At 38.9% G+C, this 20,846-nt stretch overlaps 1 protein-coding gene across 1 annotated transcript; it reads left to right on the top strand.

The window, feature by feature from the left end:
- Positions 1-287: 287 nt before the first annotated feature.
- Positions 288-2,933, top strand: LOC134747879 (uncharacterized). Its single transcript, XM_063682551.1, has 2 exons — positions 288-1,393; positions 1,783-2,933. Exons 1-2 carry the CDS (start codon positions 419-421, stop codon positions 1,786-1,788), a joined length of 981 nt encoding a protein of 326 aa, XP_063538621.1. The 5' UTR covers positions 288-418; the 3' UTR covers positions 1,789-2,933.
- Positions 2,934-20,846: the final 17,913 nt, after the last annotated feature.

Genomic DNA, 20,846 nt, shown 5'->3' with positions numbered 1-20,846 from the left:
ATGAGCATGATCTGGTCTACCTACTACTACACCACTTTTGTACTTGCTATGTGCGCGACCGTAGCGCCCGCCTGGCGGCTGTGTGTGCTGGAGCTGTGAAACACTTTACACGACATGCGTGTATTAGTCTATTAGTTTATTTCGCATTTTCATCCATACAACTTTCTAGGTTCTCGTTTTCATTCGATCACCGAAGTTAAGTGTAGTGTAGGTAGATATAAATACATTAAGAAACGCTTGACAGCGCGGGTAGACCTAAGACTTGCCTTGCAATATATGAAGATTCCTAACGGTTGTGTTTCCTTGTGCTCCGCTAATATAAATATCCCGAGGGATTTACTGGGGACTTTACAGTGGCGACGAGTCAATTAAGTAAGAGATCTCTCGACGGACAATAAAATTAACACCGGAGCTCGATATGTCGATCGGAAAGTTAAGTGTGTTCGACGTTAAGTGCGGGGTGTGGTCGTCGTACGTGGATCGGCTCAAAATGTACTTAAAAGTTAATAAAGTGGCGGACGATATGAAGTTACCAGTGCTTATCGCGTCTATGGGGGACGAAGCATACGAACTATTAGTGAATTTGGCTAGCCCGAAGGAACCTGAAAAGTTAACATTTGCCGAGGCGGTAAAGTGCATGAGTGATCACTTACAACCGGCGCCATCGGCGTTGGCAGAGCGGTTCCGGTTTAGACAAAGGAGACAGGGCGCGGATGAAACTATAGCCGGTTATGTAGCGGAATTAAAAAAATTGTCAAGGTATTGCAAGTTCGAAGACAAACTGGATGACAACATGCGGGATCAGTTCGTATGTGGAATAAGGAGTGACATTATTCGCCAGCGGCTGTTTGCTGAGAGTGACGGCGTGACCTATGCGCGAGCGGTGAAGGTCGCGACCGCCCTCGAGGCGGCGGAACGGGACTCGGCCGCGGTGGAGGCGAAGGGGTCACGGGAGTCGGAGGCCAGCGGGAGCGGCGGCGGCGGCGGGGAGCCGGCCGCGGTACATGCGCTCGCGCCGGCCGGCGGGAGCGGCCTACGCAAGCGGAGAGGTGGCGGAGTGGGCCCGGCATGGGCCAGCCAGCAGCGGCCGGGCTTCGCGAGGGCCAACTGGCCCAGCGGGGGCCCTACAGTCGGGCCGCAACAGCGCTATCCGTCTTGTGGGGCCTGTGGCGCGCAAAACCATACCTACGGGAGCTGTCGCTATAAGACCTTTATCTGCAGCAAGTGCCAGCGCACGGGTCATTTACGCCGGGTTTGCCCAGAGTGGGCAAGGGCGGAGAGAAGTGGCCTGCATTTCGGAAATGTGCAACAGATGGAGGACGCGGATATCAGCGGGAATGAGTATGACATCGAGCAAGAATTAAACCATCTGTGCTTGAACGACTATAAACCAGTAAGTGTTTCTGTGTATATAGACAATAAACTTGTTACCATGGAGATTGATACAGCCACCGCTATTGCCTGTATAAGTAAAAAGATGTATGACGACCTTTTCAACGATTGTGTGTTAGAACCCGGAAATACTGTTTTCACATTTATTAATAATTGTAAATTTAAACCATTCGGTATGATTAGACCTAAAGTTAGATACGGCAATATAACGAAAGTTTTGCAATTGTTTATAATAGATTCCGGTACGACTTCATTAATAGGGAGGCAATGGTTGGCCGAATTAGGTATTAAGGTTCCAGATATACCTATTCCTAAATTTAGCTGTAATTTTGTATCTGGGAAAGAGGAATTGAAGCATGTGAATAACAATATTGTTAATGTACTCGACAGATATAAGGAGCTGTTCAGTGGCGGTCTGGGACGGTACACGGGCGGCCAGGCGACGCTGGCGGTGCGCGAGGGGGCGGCGCCGGTGTTCCACCGCGCGCGGCCGCTGCCGTACGCGCTGTGCGCGCGGGTGGACGCCGAGCTGGACGCCATGCTGCGCGCGGGCGTCATCGAGCCCGTGGACCACTCCGACTGGGCCTCGCCACTGGTACCTATTCCTAAGCCTGATGGCACCCTTAGATTATGTGCGGACTATAAATCTACTTTGAACCCCGTCTTACTGATCGATCGTTATCCTTTGCCTAAAATTGACGATGTGTTAGTAGGTTTGAACGGCAATAAATATTTTAGCAAAATTGACTTATCGCAGGCATACAACCAGGTGGAACTGGACGAGTCTAAGATGTACACCGTAATAAATACGCATCGAGGCCTTTTTAGGTATAATCGTTTAGTTTATGGACTGGCATCAAGTGTAGGTATTTTCCAAAGAATAATGACGAGTTTATTAAAAGGCATTCCAAACGTTCAGGTATTTTTAGACGATGTGATAATTGGGGGTAAGACGGAGGCGGAGCATATTCACTCGCTGGAATTGGTTCTACAACGGTTGTTAGACAACGGGTTAAAGTTGAAGAAAAGTAAATGCGTGTTCTTAACCCAAGAAGTTACTTATCTGGGGTACGTGGTCTCCAAAGACGGGATAAGGGCAGATAAGTCAAAAATAAATTCAATTCTAAAAATGGCAGCTCCACAAAACGTGACCGAATTACGTTCTTTCCTAGGGATGGTCAATTTCTTTGCGAAGTTTATTAAAAATATTAGTTTCATATTAGCTCCTTTGTATAACTTATTACGGAAAAATGTAATTTGGAACTGGGATGGAGAATGTGAGTGGTCTTTTCGGGAAGTAAAGAAATTGCTGACGAGCGCGGAGGTACTGGCTCATTACGATCCAGACCTCCCGCTGGTGCTCACTTGTGACGGGAGCCCGAGGGGCGTTGGGGCAGTGCTTTCACTAAGGGACGAAAGGGGGCGCGAGCGGGCAGTCGCGTTTGCGTCTAGGTCACTTAGTGATGCGGAAAAGAATTATTCGCAGATTCATCGCGAAGGTTTAGCTATAATATTCGCGTTAAAGAAATTTCACCAATATTTATACGGACGCAAATTTTTATTACGGACCGATCACAAACCTTTGGTTTCAATATTTGGCCAACATAAAAACATTCCTCAAATTACCGCTAGTAGGATACAGAGGTGGGCCGTTATTTTATCCGCGTATGATTACGAGATAGAATACGTCAAAACTACAGATAATTGCGCGGACGGCTTGTCGCGGTTGCCGGAGCCGGGGCGGTCGGAGGAGGCTACTATTCCGGAGCAGACATATTTACATTTCGCTCAAGAGGCTTTATTGTTAGATTACAATGTAGTAAAATTAAAAACGGCTAAGGACGCCATGCTAAGTAGGGTTTTATCGTACGTTAGGGACGGTTGGCCGCCAGGATGCGACATAGATAACTTAAGGCCATATTTTAATAGGCAACAAGAGCTTTACGAAGAGCTCGGCTGCCTAATGTGGGGTCACAGAGTAGTGATACCGGAGAGCTGTAGGGCTAGGGTATTAGAAATAATTCACGAACCCCATATGGGTATCGTGAAATCAAAAGCGATGGCCCGGAGCTACGTTTGGTGGCCCGGGGTAGACGAGGCCGTGGAGGCGGCGTGCCGGGCGTGCGCGGTGTGCGCGGCGCACGCGGACCAGCCGCCGCGCCACGCACCGAGCGCCTGGCCCTGGCCCGCGCGGCCCTGGGCGAGGCTGCATTTAGATTACCTGGGACCTATTAACGGTAAAATGTATCTCGTCGTGCTAGATGCCATGTCGAAATGGATTGAGGTATTTCAAGTGCCAAGTACGGCCGCTAGCTTTACAATAAAAATACTAACTGAGTTGTGGAGTAGGTACGGGTTGCCTAAACAGTTGGTCACTGACAATGGCCCACCGTTCACCAGTAAGGAATTTAAAGAACACACCAGTCGTAACTTTATTGAGCACATATTTACAGCGCCCTACCACCCCGCGTCCAATGGGGCCTGTGAGAACGCGGTTAAAACAGTGAAACGAGTGATAAAGAAAGCTATATCGGAACAGAGACCCGTTCTAGAATCTCTAAATACTTATTTATTGCATTACCGCAACACGGAACATTGCTCGACGGGGGAAACGCCTTCTATGCTGTTAATGAATCGTAGACTCCGCACTAGGTTAGACGCTTTAAAGCCAGATAGGGGAGCTAAGGTCTTAGCCGCACAGAAAAAACAGACGGAGGCGGCGGGAGGGACGCAGCGGAGGGTGGAGGCGGGAGACGCCGTGTGGTACAGGCAATACTTACAAGGTGAGAAGTGGGTTCCGGGTACGGTTTCAAAAGAATTAGGGAGAACAAATTATAAGGTTATTGATAAGGATGGCAAGGAAGTGCACAGACACATCGATCAGTTGAGACGGAGGACAAGTAGGTTAAGTTCGCTGGTAGGGCCAAATGAAGATTCGGTTCGAACTACTCGGGAACCAGTGGTGAGGCCCGAAGAGTTGGGTGAGGGCGTAGGTAATGGCGAGCTCGAAGTGGAGGGAGAAGAGGAGACGTGGCATGATGCCGACCGCGAGGATCCTCAGCCGAGCCCTGCTAAAGCGCCAAACGCACCTGTACCGCCCCAGACTCGCCCTGAGCGTCAGGTGAGACAATGTCGTGTAGACAATCCTCCTAAGTATAAGTACTAGGTTAAGGGTTACCTTAGGTTAAGTAGATAAGTACTTCTTTTGGGGTTGTAATTGTAATTAAGTGTGGAGGGATGTAGTGTAGGTAGATATAAATACATTAAGAAACGCTTGACAGCGCGGGTAGACCTAAGACTTGCCTTGCAATATATGAAGATTCCTAACGGTTGTGTTTCCTTGTGCTCCGCTAATATAAATATCCCGAGGGATTTACTGGGGACTTTACTTTACTTTACTTCGTCGGGCGCGGTCAGCAGTACTTGGATGGGTTACCGGCTGACCACCTGGAAACACAACGCCACGTGTCGTTGGCTTTTTAGCAATTTTTCATTTGTATTCATCCCTATATTGAAAATTGTTAAAAAGTGTCTAATATATATATTTTTTTAAGTGTATGAAATTCATGTGTATGACAGTTTGTAAGGATGTATTTGCTTATTGCCTGATTCAAATTTTATTATAAAATAAATACATATAAAAATATTTTATTATCAGATAACTGCTATTGACGCAAGCGAACATGTAAATTATTTTGACCGTTGATAACCAGGTTTCTTCCCGGAAAACCAGTATCTTACTATAAACAAACACAATCTCATACCGAAAAGAAGCGTATTGTATTCGCTTTCATTCCGATAAGTGATCCATTAACATTTATCATTGCTAATACATAATACGCTATTGCTATTCCCATTCGAACCAGCGTAAAATGATCTCTTATTATGTTTAATTTAATTCGTTTAGTGATCACACTTTACTGATTCGTGGCAGTAGTTTGGTAAGGTACAGGAATGTAGTTCTTTATCTTAGTAAAACTGGGTCGAGCGCCGATAGCAAACGTACCTATTTCCGCGATTGTGCTAACCTCACCACGGATAGTTATCGTGACTTTGGAAGATCAGTTTGATTTAGGAATTTATGGCGCGAGAATAGGCAATGCGGTGACGTGATAGAAACGTATAAAATAATCACAGTTCTGTCACTACAATGTACCCAAATAAAGCGATATTTTCACTCTAAACATGAACTGACGACTGAGACGACACTGAAACTGAAACGGGCGCAGAGAAATAGCAGCAACCCTAGACGACACTTCCTGTCCTGTCTAGCTTAGTTATTATTTATTTAATGCACTTAATTTTGGAATGACTTTTCAAAATAAGAAGCTTTAGAAGTTTAAGAGTGCCAGTTTCAAGTTCATTAACAAAAAAGTTAAATAGTGGATCGTGTCACAAGGAAGCAAAATTATATTACGTATGATTGCATGATTGCTGAACGAGGCGAAGAGCTTTTAATAAATGGAAATAATTTTCTAGTACTTTATTTCGTGCATGTTGGGAAAAAAATCATATTTTTTTTAATACAGGCATTAAGCAACATCCCTCTTATGCATATAGAAGTTTTCTGGCGAGCCATATTTCTGCCAAAAGTCACAAGTTGAATCACTTACGATTGAAATAAAACTATGAAAACGGATTATATCGCGTATATTGAATTTATAATACATCCCGACGTTTCGAACCCTTTACAGCGTTCGTGGTCAACGGGTGACTGAGGAAAAAATTACAAAGTGCAAAAATACCCACATACTAAAATAATGAACAATCATAGACTATAAACTTTAAGGCTGGTTGTACATGCAAAATCGGTTCATAAGGCTAGTTATACACTACAATTATTTTCAAGTAAAGAGATATATATGCGATAAAAAAAAACGACGACTACGATTATTAAAATTAGCTTTGCTCGAAGGTCATCTGATGCCTCGAGTCAATTTCGTCCACTTCTTGTATTTCAGAGTAGCAGCAATAAATAAAATTGAAGTAGTTAAAAATTAAATGGAGATTTATTAAGATCGCGTGATGGCCTTGATCGATAGAGTCTATTGATTCCTATTCTATCGAAAAGAACTTACAAAAACCTAAAGATGGCCGCATATACATAGGAGGTAGTTATGTCTCCTTACCTTTACGTCACAATGAGTCTCAGTGTTATAACTTACGAGTAGGTAGTTAAAAAGGTGTAGCTGTAGGGTATGCATCCAAAGAAGTCATGTTAGGAAATGTGGGAGACAGTGTTGGATCGAAAAGATTGAAATATTTTAAAAACATTCGTCTTGGTTCAAACATTACTTACTTTATAAGCACACAAAAACAGAGATTTCGCACTAAATCAGAGCTCCATGAACCGTTGTAGCCCCCCGCGATAGCCCGCGAGTCGATAGCCGTGTTATCACCGTGACCTCTCTCGGCCCTCTGATAACATACCCTAATTCCAGCGAAACTGCAGCAAAACGAGACGAACGAATACGATTTCCTTTCTTAAACTATGTTCCTGACACGTATTTGGGCATACAGTAAAATTAAAGGCGTTTGCCTGTATTAAGTTGCCGTATTTTACCCTAACGAGCGTTAGGCTGCCTTTCCACTATAGGCCTAAGCTAAGGGAATCAGCCTATAGCTTTGCTTGTAATGCACGTCTCTTCTCGCTTCGCTGTATTAAAACCAATGCTATTGGTTAATTCCCGCATGTCTCCTCTCATCTCTGCTCAACTCCGACTCAATAAAAAGGCAGCCGTGATCGTAATCGGAATCGTCACTTTCTAACAAGTATGTAAGTGCAAGAGTGACGCATGCCACGATAGGATATAGATAAATGGCAACCACAGAATAAATAATAGTACTACCGTACAGAAAGGGAACTTCCTACAAAACCGAAGTTTGACAGCGGTTTAGGGTCGAATCATGCTATCCCTTTCGGCTATTTAGGGTTGTCAAAATTCAAGTCATTATCTTATCTGTGGTCGTGCACGCAAAGGAACTTCAAGTTGTGCCAACCCTAATAATTGCTCGGAGCAATGCTAAGTCGAACGGAGCCGAGTTTGCCCGAAGCGAGGAGATTGGCACCCCTGGCGCAACCATCATCATTGATCACCCTCTGATCGAGCGATTTTATGTAATACATATTATGTAAAGCCGGTTTTTACCCACTGAAAATTTTTACAATCTGTCAGTATACTTCCATGCATAATTAACTAATATGATGCGGTCCATCTGTTTAAACCCTTAATGATAGGTACACATTAAATTAATTCAATAACCAAGAAAATAAATGTAAAACTAAATCTCTCCGGACATAGAGTTGTTACTTTTAACAGGTTGTACACGAGATACGATGTACCTACACCGCCATGTGGGATGGTGATTCGTAAGGTAAGAGTCGATCTCGACCAACATCTTGACAGACTCTCGTTAGGTGACTGGATCAAGGGTCATATGCAGAGGGCGGTCGTATAGTATGTCGGTTCCTCTCTCCGCGTCCCTGACCACCGGCAGCTTGAGCCCTGCCCAGCTGCTGGCGGCGCCATAGGTTAGGTTTTTTTATATATGTCTTTTGTTTTGTTTTTGTATGTGTTTTTTTTATTTTACGTTTATATTCAAATTCATATTATAAATAACTTAGCCTAAAAAGAAAATAAATAAACAGTATAATACTATAGGTACTTACTTTGTAGTTTACATTGAAATACCTATAGTTACTGAGTGTTATCGCTGACACACTTTCTTATGCCATTAACCTGAAGTCTGAAGTAGCATGTTTCAAGCAAGATTGCTCATTTCATGGGTTCGCTGTTAAATACGTGAAGATAATAGTTACGACTTAAGAGTACTAAGTGCAGAGATTTCAATATAAAGTGCAACGTTCGATAATTACTTATTGATTTAAAAAAAAATATCTCTATTGCGTAAGACACACTTAGTTCATAATGTAGGGTGATGGAGCCACCCGCTAAGCAAAAATGCATGTGTTGGGTGGCGCCGCTCTTCCTTCAGGTTACATAACTATATTATATATTTTACTTATGCTAAGCTAATTAACTCTAATTAACTTTAATTTACTTACTGGCTAAAATTCTAGTTTATACTATTAACAATACAACTAAGGTTACAGTTTATAATTAAGGTATTTAAATGACAGTACTTATAAGATGTGTTAATGTTTGACAGTTGAAAAAGAAGGTGCTGTTAGGCGTGTGGTGTGATATGTTTTATGTTTGTCTAATAAACTGTCTAACTTGTCTAAGTAAAAGTAAGTAAATATATTTTTGTACCACAAAAGAAAAGAAATTCTAAATCAGATTTACAATGTAAATAAAAGTACCAGCAGGCAGTCTTATCGCTCTAAGCGATCTCTGCTAGACACCACTAGGGTAGCAGGATATAAAGAACAACAAAAACTATCAAAGTAACCCCAAATTTTCCTAAAGCCACTCCGTTTTACCGGTATTACAAATATGGGCTGAAACATAGCAATTAAAAGACATGTGTGATATTTTTGCTTACTGCAAAATCGGAAGTGGTTTACATTGGAGCTAAAACTAAGATCCTCCTCCTTGCTTAGTTCTCCTTAGTGCTCAGGGTCGTGGGAAAGATAAGATATTTCATCAAATCATAGGGGAAATACGGACAAAATGACATGTATGGACAAAATGACAGTAGGCTTATTTCGAAATTGGCAGACTGTAGTGAGTTTATCGACACAGCAACACCTCACAGCTGCCATTTTTACAATTCGGTGAGACACCCAGCGCTATTAGCCCAGTCACATTGAAGTAATGAGTGTGAACGTTTTTGGTGCCCACAAAAGTTTATTTTATACATGGGTTTCTTTAGTTTTTATGAGAATTGTGTGTAGTATATAATTTGTTATTATTTTTACTAAAACTGGAGACCAATGATATTAGCTAGTGATTAGTCTTTATTTTTATAGAATGCAGTTAATTTAATTAAATATGATTTTGCGCTAAGGCAGAAAATCACATGTATTAGACGTAGGTATACACAAAACCAAGCGAGCTTAAGCGTCCTTAGCTCTGAAGTGTCCTAATGATTTTGATTAGGAATAAATGCAAAAAGAGGTGTAAAATTACGTTATTCTGAAAAACGTAACATTTTTCAGTTAATTATGTACACTAACTACGTAATTAAAAAGTAATTGCGGTGTAGTTATATTTATAAATATTTGTACTACTAGGTATAATATTTGTTTACTTGCATAGTCTACAGACAATCTTACAAGTTAGTTTTATTAGTGCCTAATTTGTTTAAAAATAAATCCACACGGATGTTTTTATATTCTTCAGCCAGCTTGTTATTGATGTTATTAAATAGGTAAATTAATATGTTAGTTCGAAAATAGTAGCTAATGCAGAAACGATGTTAATTTTATCAGTCGGTTCTAGCAACAAATACCTACTAGATACCTTATAGAGCAGACTGATTAGATACGTATATCTAAGTAAGTCTAATAATATCAGTGACCTACCAAACTACTAAGTATATCATGTAACTCATGTATGAGATTTGACAACTGTTTTTAAGGGCCGAAACAGACGGATTGTTATATTGTTGCATTTTTATATCTGCACCATAAATAAGCACGGGTGCAATGCTGATATATTTTACATATAAACCTACCTCTTGAATCACTCTATCTATTTAAAAAAAAACGCATTAAAATCTGTTGCGTACTTTTAAAGATCTAAGCATACGAAGCGACTTTGTTTTATACTATGTAGAGATATGTCTATGATCTGCACACTAACTGAGTCAAAGTTGACTGCGCAAGTGCGGAGCTAATATTGATATTTATGAATGTGTTCTATGTTAGGCCACAATATGTAGCTTAGGTCATTCCCAAGCCTTCTTTATAGCATTCAAAAGTATCTACCACACGAATTGTTTTAAATATATATAGACACATATCTCTTTTTGTAACATGCAATGAAAAAGAGTAAATGTGCCTGGGCTGGCTATACCTATATGTCGAAAACAGGATAACCGGTGGACTAAACGTGTCACAAAATAGTTACTAATAGGAACACCGAGAAAACAAAAAAAGACCAAATACAAGATGGAGAGATGAGCTAGGAAACTTTTTTTTGTCGGAATCCATAGTGGTCCTGTCCAAGGTATTCTTCTATAACTGACCTAATTCTATTTTGAATAATTTTCAATAGTATCTTCGATGCCTATGAGACCTTCGATGTCCTGTGTTTCCGCACACGCGACATGCAAATAAATATATAATATTGTAATCCAATGAAATTGTAAAAAAAAATGCATGAAATAAAGGCTATTACATTATCTCTTTTTGTAAAGATATTAAGGTCGTGACGTCACAGGGAGGGCGCTTTTTGTATATGGGCCTTTTTACGCGGGGCGCGCGTATAAAAAAAATGTGAAGTTTCAGGGATACAATAGAGGCAGGTTCATTAGAAACATTTGAAGCTCAAAGTAGAATCTTGACATCTTTCATAAAATAAACGCATGTAGGTAATTGATGCTGGCTGTACTAGTTGTGAAACAGTGAAACTGTAGAGTACGCTCACTTCAGCCTTACGAGTGGCGCCTTCAATCTGAACAGAGTGAGGTCAATTGACAAGTAATTGTGGAGTCGTCGACTGCTCAGCTCTTGACGCGTGTTCCTGTTGCTGTACTAGCGCAGACAAGTCCGACATTTTGAGTATCTAACCAGTGCTGCTAGATCCTTTAAGACTAGACTTTTGACTAGAGAACTCTCAGGACTATAGACATACCTATTTACTATTTAGACAGGTCACTCAAGTATTTTTTGACATACTTACCTAAATTGCATATTGACTAGACTTTTATGGGGTTTATTGCATCAAAAGCAAGGAACATTCATACATTTCTATAACGGCTAGCGCGCCCTATACGCCCATAATAGTTGGCATGCACTTTTGTCTCAGAGCGTAAACTGGACCCCCGGAGCCACCTTTCCCCCTCCCTTTTTGGGGGATAAGCAAAAGTTAATCGTGGCTAGGGCATTAGATCGGCGTAGTATAAGCCAAGGTATACAATTGTGCCAAGCGGTGTTGCCTGAGACCAAAGTGAAGTGCATACTGCTCCATACATTTCTTAACTTACTTCCCCTACTAATAATGGTGGCAACAACTGACGTCACAGATCTTCATCAAACGAACAGAATGCATAAAATAAGTGAATTGATAATTGACCGTGAAGTATCGGGAATATTACTTTTTGGTATTACACAAACCTATTTGAGAGTAATGGTTCTTCTGAGCTTTCAATTCGCCTCGGCTCAGTAAGTTACTGGAACAATATCCTTACTATCAATTTACTATCATTCTGGTGCCGGTGTCCTTTTTCGACACACTGAAGATGCTCTGAACGGCGAGGATGCTGCATTGTGCGGAATAGAAACCCGTGCCGATCGTATTTATTTACGAACATGGTTGTTTAAGAAGTTCAATTGGTACAGGGTACTGTAGAGTCGGTTTTGAATAAAGTTAATAACAATATGTGCTTTTGGTTGGCGTAACATGCTAACATTCGTCAATGAATAAGAGGATACTTATTGAAACAAAGATAAATAAGCGAACAGAAGTTTCGCACAATATTTTTAACTACTTTACTGTGTAAGTCGAAAACCACTCCAGCATTCTTACACATTGAAAATAACGACGACAAAGCATGGTTAGGTTTTATCTACCAAATTCCATTCAAGAAAATATCGTAAAAGCGGATTTTTAGGATGCAACATGCAACCGGCGAAGCGCTAAGATAAGAAGGAGAAATAGGTACGGGGTACGGGTTTTTCCTAAAATGGGGCATTTTCTATGAAAAGGGACCTTATTGTCGATGGCGCTTACGCCGCACAGCGTCGTGCGGCATTATATTTATATCGGAGCATTGTTAATAATGGCGTAAGCGCCATCGACAATAAGGTCCCTTTTTATAGAAAATACCACAAATTACCTCTGACCCACTTTAGAATATTCTTTTAGCAAATGTTAAGGGTCCCCGCCGTCCCCGGCAAGCTCGGTTCTCCATACAAACGTAGTTACGCTCTCATTTTAAAACGAGTAGCTAGTTTGCTCTGAAACTTTGTATTTACAATAGGATAAGGTATATGAGTGTCTGTAATTAGTTTATGTAGCTTTAGATACCATAGTTAAAAAAATACAGCGAATTTAAGTTTTTCATACAAAACTTGTTTTTGCTCTATTTCGTTTGTTTTATAAACTGGAGCTATATAAACAAATTACAGACCTAGATATACCTCATGTCATTGTACATATGTGCAAAGTTTCATTACAATCCAACACGTAGTTTAAAAATGAGAACGAAACTCCGTTTGTATGGGAAGGTGCAATTCGGCCGAGCTTGCCCGGGACTCTTAAGCCACGGCAAACTAGATAGTAAAAAACATTTTTTTATTATAAACTGACTGTTCCTGAAATAGTCTCTACATACAGTCTATTTATAGCTAATAAATAAACAGGAGGTCCACAATATTTACAGTCAACCGTGTCAAATAATCTTAATACCTATTTTGTTGTATTACATGTCATATTGTTAGAAATAGATACCTAAATTAAAAGCATATACTGACTAACTGATTTCATACATTTCATTTTAACCCGATAACGTTGCATAACATCGTTGTAAAAGGTAGATTAGAGCAAAAGGTAGGTCTCTCGTACTCGTACGTACTCAGGTAGGTACAATATTATAACGCTGTGGAAATTCGCGAAAGAATTGAATTATTTGAACTACTAATTCACGCTTATAAGTTTTTCAGCCTAGTAACCGGACGACAAGTGAAACAGTTTGGGTAAATGTTTGCTCTGCCCTTGAATTTATTTGACTTTTTGCCTATTCATGCTCCGGACAAGAAATAAGAATTGGTTCTCTGCGCACTATGTAGGTACCTAACAACAGTCAGAGTAAAAACTGAATACATTTCAACATAAAAAATGTATAAGTATATTAACAACGCATATAAGTAGCATATTAGATATTTTAGTGCTTTCACTAATATGCGAGTATTAAAGGTAATGGAATCAAACATATCAATTGGATTACCGAACAAATCTGCAACTGACCTAACCTAATCTAATCAATCATGAACCCAATCAGATATTAAAACAGCCAGAGTTCTAAGTACTTAATTAGTATGTACATTTGGCATTATGAAATACTAATATGTATTAATAAAGTGGTTGTTTTAAATTAGGAAGGTACAGTGAAACTAGCATACTTTGCCCGCTTTTTTTTAAACACAATTTTCTGAGATCTATGAAAGTCTAACATTTATTCTGGCTTAGCGCATCCATTGTGATCATACGCATCATTTATTTGCAAAAAGTATCTTCAAATCATAATTAAACTCACTTTTTTGGCAATTTAGAGGGCAGGTTATTGGTTAAAATTATTGGTCAATAATAAAACGAAAAACAAGTGTAAAGATAACTCAAAATTATTCAAAGTCTGCAAAATCTTGCCAATTAGTTTAAAACACAAATATCTCCTAACAGTAAATAACCATGGTAATCAAGCGCATAGCCTAGTACTGATCGACCACTCGCATAGCACAAAATCTGTGTCTGCTGGCAAATATGAGGTACCACGAGTACAAAACTATTTCGGTGACAGAACCCTAAAGAAAAGATTACCGTACTACCTCAATAACCTACCGTATAAGATAAGACACCAGCCCGACAAATCTAAATTTAAAAAACAGCTTAAGAAATACTTACTGGATACACTTAAGTGACACCTGTATCACAAACAGGATGTCGCTTAAGTGTGCCAATAATTAACATTTAGCATAGAATAATTTAGTTAACTATCTTACCTGCAGGCAAACTGTGAACAACAGTTTTGCAGGAAACTGTATAAATTGTATGTAAAATTTTGGATTAATAAATCTCTCTCTATCTCTATCTATCTATCTAAGTAAAGTTGTCTGACGTGGGCAATGTAGATGAAAACACCAACATTGCTCAAATACGTCCAAAATACTGGACATCCTTTGAACGTCTTTTTGTATTTTCTTCTTAATCAGAATTATTGCTACTATTGAGCGCCGATGAGGTTTGAACACGAACTTCCGTGTTATTATGTGAGTTTTTTTTTATAAGTTCTTTATTTAACAATATATTACAAGGTAATTACTTAATCTAGTGTACATTTGGCATCCTAGACAGTAATAACAATAATTTAATACAGTTTAGTGAGCTGTAGGCGCTCATTATAAACTTTTTAACAACTCAGTGTTTATTACATTGGCATGGGTAATATCATAATACCACTAATGCTTATTACAAGTAAGCAACATCATAACTATTAGTACGTTCGCACAGATAGCTTACGTTTTTTGCATGTGTTTGCATTTATGTGAGTAAACTTTTTTATACGAAGAGGATTTAATGTGAAAATCAAATGCGTTATGGTCTAGCAAATGTATTATATTTCCTTCAACTTGTATAAAATAATTTTATAGCAAGAATCGCAACCGAGCGTTAATAACCTATAGTCCAATTACAACGCTACTTTAACTTTAATTTGTCGTAAGTGTCATTATAGTGTTTAATCCTTACGTCATTTTACAAGAGTAGGGCAGTAAGGAAAAAACTGGCCGACATTATAACGAGTAAACAACGTAATCTATTTAACAAGCTCGCTATCGAGCTTGACACAAAAAATAATGAACTCAATATGAATTCAGCAGCGTAGCAGCCATGTGTGGAGGTGCCAGTCGCTCGATAATTAAATTATACCACTAGGTATATAATAACTTAACTTTGTGGTTGTAGGATTAGGATAAATAATTCAGCATGAGGTTCTGAATCAGGCTCTTTATCTTAAGTTTCAAGTAAATAGTGAGAAATGGATACTTACCCGATAAATATTATCATGCTTTATTCTGCGAAGTTCTTTCTAATGCTAAAAAAGAACGATAAGAGAGAAAAAAAGGGCATTCTTCTTATAAACATCAAGTTTCTTAGACAGTGCCACATTTATACCTATAAATGCAGTAAGTACTTTATTCAAAACTTAGGAGAGACTGAGCGTTGATGCAGAGTATTTTACTAACGTTCCGTGGATTATGTACAGTAGGTACAAAGATAATGTATAGGATAGAGCGGTACTGTCATAGTAAATTTTGTATTTACAGTAAATTTACTGTCATCTATCGACACAAGATTAAAACTAAAAATAAAAATATCAAAAAATGTATAATAAACCTATGAATATGGATAATTTTTTATTTGTATTTATTATTTTTATATGATTTTGACCCACGTTCTTTCACTTCACTGATATGTGTTAAAATTGTTAAATAACAAACGAAACCGTCAACGCCATCTAAACGACAATAGGCCAAAGGTTGGTATATGGTGGTGGCGGCTTTCTGCGCGAGAATCAAATGTTCTAGATTTCCGAGGCACATTTTTTTCTTAGACTATTCATCTTATACGGAGTCATATAGGTCTTGGGTATGTATATGTACACTAGTATTAAGTTGGAGTTACAAAGTACTGTGCATGTCATCGTTATCGTATCAACTGGTCTGGTTGGCGGCGAATAACAACACAGTACCCGATTTATACGCAAAGGACCGGTATCCATCTAGCTCCATATCTTTTCAATTAGTTCAGCGCTACTAAAGTGCATGAAATTGATTTATTAAGAGCTACTGTTTGAAAATAGGATTAGGTAATTGGTAAGTGCAGGGAGTTGTCTTAACTGGCGCGCTGTATGTGACAACCGATCGCGATAGCAAGTATAGCAACAGTTTTAAAAACTGTTACTGTCGCGTTATGTAATTTAATTGTCAAAAATACAGGTTTCAGCCTGGGGTCTGCTTGGCAACTAATCCCAGGAATTGGCGTGGGCACTAGTTTTTACGAAAGCGACTGCCATCTGACCTTCCAACCCAGAGGGTTAACTGGGCCTTATTGGGATTAGTCCGGTTTCCTCACTAACTCACTTATTAATACACTGGGTTGAATTGAAGTACCTATGTTTATTGTACCTGGAGAAATTATTAGTAGAAGAATTAATGACAGTAAGAAAATAAGCGGTTTTGACTTATTTACAATATTAGTGGCGGTAATTGCTATAACTGTTTCAAATTTAAGGTATCTATATCAAAAGTGATCCCATAAGTGTTCCGTTTGTCAAAACAAAGTTTTGCACGGAACACTAAAAATCACGTCAAATTTACAGGAAAAACAAAACAACAATATAAAAAGTATAAAAAATACGTAAATAAACATTATTCTAATAAAAAGGTGTGTCGCTCACAGTGCTTTTGTTGCTCCTAGTAGAACAACACAACTTGGCATCATCACTGTAGAGAAACAGTCAAGATTTATAGTTGGTATTGCAGGCAATATCAACCAAACAATTTTGCACCACGTGGCCCTGGCCACCCCTGGCTCTGAATGCTGTATTGAATAGTACAAGTAGTAGACATAATTGTTATATTCTTTTTCCCTCACTAGCTCGGAAAGCCGTCTTTTATCCTTTAAAACAAGCGGGGAAAAACGCATTTTATCCACTAGTGGGGAAAGTATTTTGACCTTGGATGGAGCTTGTTTAAGAAGCTTTAGACAGATAAAACGTCATACGCCCATAATAATGGTTCGTTCGATATTAATTATCATTAAATAAATGGTTTGAGCATTTAATAAAAAATACCAAATTTAGCTTTATTTCATGATTTTAAGTCATAAACCTTAAATTCCATAAGAAACATTTGTTTTTTTATATGACGTTGAATGTAATTCCGAACGCACAAGTTGAGCCGATGCAATTTCAAAACGCATCGTCAGAAATGTCAACATTGTCAACAAAAAAATTCTCACCGACTCCGACACGTTAAAACACTCACGGGTAAAATACAACTTTGCACCCTTGTATAACAAATAACTATAACAATTCAGTTAATTCTAGCGACCCGCTCACATATTATACACGTGAACCTTCCTCAAGAATTACTCTATTGATAGGTGAAAACCGCGTGTAAAAATCCGTTCATTAGTTTTTGAGTTTATCGCGAACATATAGACAGACAGACGCGGCGGGCGACTTTGTTTTATGAGGTGTAAATAGCATGTTAGATATTATTGACTGGCTAGTATAAATATGAAAGCTAACTATCACATTTCATGTAAATATGAAACAGCAACGATCACGCTGTGTTTACACGAGCGTTGCCTAAGCGTTCTATTACGTAGAGCACCGTCTCCGTCACTCTTCCTATTGTCATGTAACACTTAATCGACCCACTCTACTTTGACAAAATAAGATGACTATAACTCGGCGTTCTGTCCAGTTCCAAAATGAACTATTTTAAGCGAAAATTTGTGCCGTTTCGTTGCGTCTGAAAAATTGTAGCGCGATTGGCGCTTACGTTATAAAGCATCGCATATATACTGGAGCAAGGAGCAACGCTGCAACGCTGATATGTCGTAAACGCCAACTGCTCTGAAGTCCCTTTTGTATGGAGCGACACAAGTATAACACGTTTTACTTCTGACGCATTTTATTGTGATATGCAAAAAGTCGTTTTTCCATAAGAGTCTAAATGACATACAGCTTTTTAAAACGTTACCTCCTACTCCTTGGAACAGCAAAACTCGTTCATTGCGACACAAAGCCTCGTGGCATTCATTTCCTTGTCAACTCTAATAGAACCCGCATTTTGTACAATATCTGGTTTATTAATTTGTTGCGATATTTAACTTTATCACTGACAGAACATAAATCGGCCGAGTGATTTGAATGAGATTGTAAATTTTATCTGACACTACTGGTACTTAACTAGACTTATATAACAGAATAGGAACAGGAACAAGTCGTAACCATAAAGTAGGTATGTAGGTATATAAAAGTGCTTCCACGTTCCGCTTCTTCTTTCTTCCTCTTAAGATAAGTCGTCGACTACTGGTAATCAGAAAGACTGCGAGTATTACGAAGTGTGGGATTATTTGGGGTTATGAGAGTAGGTACTTATAGCTTTAAATCTTAAATTTTTTACGTTTGAAATCGTCGGAACACTCAGGACAAGTCTTGTGTACCGACTGACGAATGCTTAAGTTAATATATATTCTTAGCGTTTTTTTTTCCTAATTTAATCTAAATAAAGCCCTCGTTAAAAAAGCCGGTAAATTATAAATATACCTGGGCACAAAGAAGTTTGTACAAAAAATCAGGTATAAAATACAAGGATTTTGTCGAGAAAAGAACTGGATTTCGAAATCATATTTATGGTTCGGATGGGAGCACACCTAAGCAGGCAAACAAAATGCTGCGCATTAATTAAACAAACTTAGGGACCATAATAACAGAACCGGAGCCCTATCTTGATAGAACGTTAGGTTAGGTCGTTGCAAGTGTAGTCCTTTCACTGAAGCGAGCGGCGCGGAAGCGTGAGCGGTGACATAACAGCGGCGGCACCGCAGTGGGCCATCGGCTGACCGACATGCCCGACACACTTACCGCGACCCACGAAAACATTGCGTCAAAACAAGACCCCCTCATTAGTTGCGCGAGCGATAGCGAGTTGCAGCAAACCATTGTATCAAGATCTCAATATCTATGATTATAAGTGGGTTGAGTTGAGCGGCGCTTGTTAGATACATGCCCTAAGAGCTTAAGTAAGTACTGAGATCTAAAGAAGATTGCCGAACATTTTCCTGGAAAAATCGATGTCCTAAAATAATATGCCACAAGCATTGAGGTATTGAGACAAGAAGGAAGAGGAGCGCCCTCGATGCAATTGTGGGGTACGATTACAAGTTGCTTTTTCTGCATTCCCGCTAAATATGTAAACCGGTCAAGCGCGAGTCGGACTCGCGCACAAAGGATTCCGCACCATTACGCAAAAAAACGGCAAAAAAATCACGTTTGTTTTATGGGAGCCCCACTTAAATATTTATATTATTTTGTTTTTAGTATTTGTTGTTATAGCGGCAACAGAAATACTTACATCATCTGTGAAAATTTCAACGGTCTAATTGTCATGGTTCATGAGATACAGCCTGGTGACAGACGGACAGACAGACAGACAGCGGAGTCTTAGTAATAGGGTCCCGTTTTTACCCTTTGGGTACGGAACCCTAATAAAAACCACAAGCGAGGATTGGATTTTGCACCTTAATTTAGTAGATTGCAAATTAATGTGCTAAAAAAATGCATTCCTGTTGCTAGAGAGGTTTCGGGATCTGAGCAACTTACTATGGGACCAACCCCGAAATCGCGAAAAAAAATTGGCTGTTTCATACATTTTGGCTGGTCCAATTTCTAGGGGAGGATTAGAAGGGCAATTTTTTTTGCGATTTTGTGGTTGGTCCTATGTAAAAGTTGCTCAATATAATCCCAAAACCTCTCTGACAACGGGAATGTACTTATTTTTTAGCCACCCTGTATAATAACTGTCTTTCGAAACTTTACAACTTTTCAAGTACTAGTGGCTGCTCCCACATTTTTGCTGCATTTCGATTGATGTCCCACTCCTATAAGATGGGATTTGCACCGTCATTTTGGGGATAGCGATTAATCGAAAAGCGATTATTTTAGGGATTAGTGGTGTTGGTCAAGCAGAGCGATCAACTCGGCAAGAAATTGGAATAAACAGCTATCAAATTACGCAATATTTTCGTATTTTTTTTAATAATGACGTGTTACGTGTAAAGTTACAATTTTTCGGTAGCTTAGAGTGCCAATTGAACGTTTATGATTTATGATGCCGTGAAGGCTATTTATAGTATTTATACTACCGCAGATGAAATCATTAACTCCAAGTCACGTCTTCTAGGATTTTGGATAGCTTCTCTGTTTTTTTTTTGTTTTTTAATTAATCTCAAATCCGTCTTTATTTGTACACATTTTTATCATCATCGAGTTAATTATGGAGATACAATTACAATTGTAGAATTAAATACAAACAAAAGGTACATTAAAATTAAAATTAACTAATTTTATATGAACTATCTGAATTAATTATCTATCTGAATTGATTATTTACAGTTTAGACAATACTGAGACACATACAAGAGGATTTAGTAATACTATGTTGAAATTATAATTATAAACGAAGGATCTTCTTCATTGCGTCTAAGTATTTGTTATATCACGCGTCATTTCCTTGAAAATAGTACACTTACAAAATTTCAAGATTTTTAATTTCAATATTAACAAAGTGGCCGTCCAAGTATTACCACACAGGAATGTGATACGCTGTAAAAAGAAAAAAACTTACTTACTGTATAAATACATTTTTAAAATTTATTATAAAACATTTTAAACGCGAATTGATATATTATAATTACAACGTTATTTGGCCTGGACAATGAAATCCACACAGGATAGACACGAAAATGGGATAATTAATAAGTTCTTACACTTCTTGCTAGGCAATCCGGTTCAATAGCTTTATTTGTAAGTGACCG

This window comes from Cydia strobilella, chromosome 15, assembly GCF_947568885.1.
Source record: "Cydia strobilella chromosome 15, ilCydStro3.1, whole genome shotgun sequence".
Lineage (NCBI taxonomy): Eukaryota > Metazoa > Arthropoda > Insecta > Lepidoptera > Tortricidae > Cydia > Cydia strobilella.
This window is presented reverse-complemented; position numbering and strand designations above follow the sequence as displayed.

Excerpts from the sequence above, each read along its gene's own strand:
- LOC134747879 (XM_063682551.1), top strand. The coding sequence starts at position 419 with ATGTCGATCGGAAAGTTAAGTGTGTTCGACGTTAAGTGCGGGGTGTGG.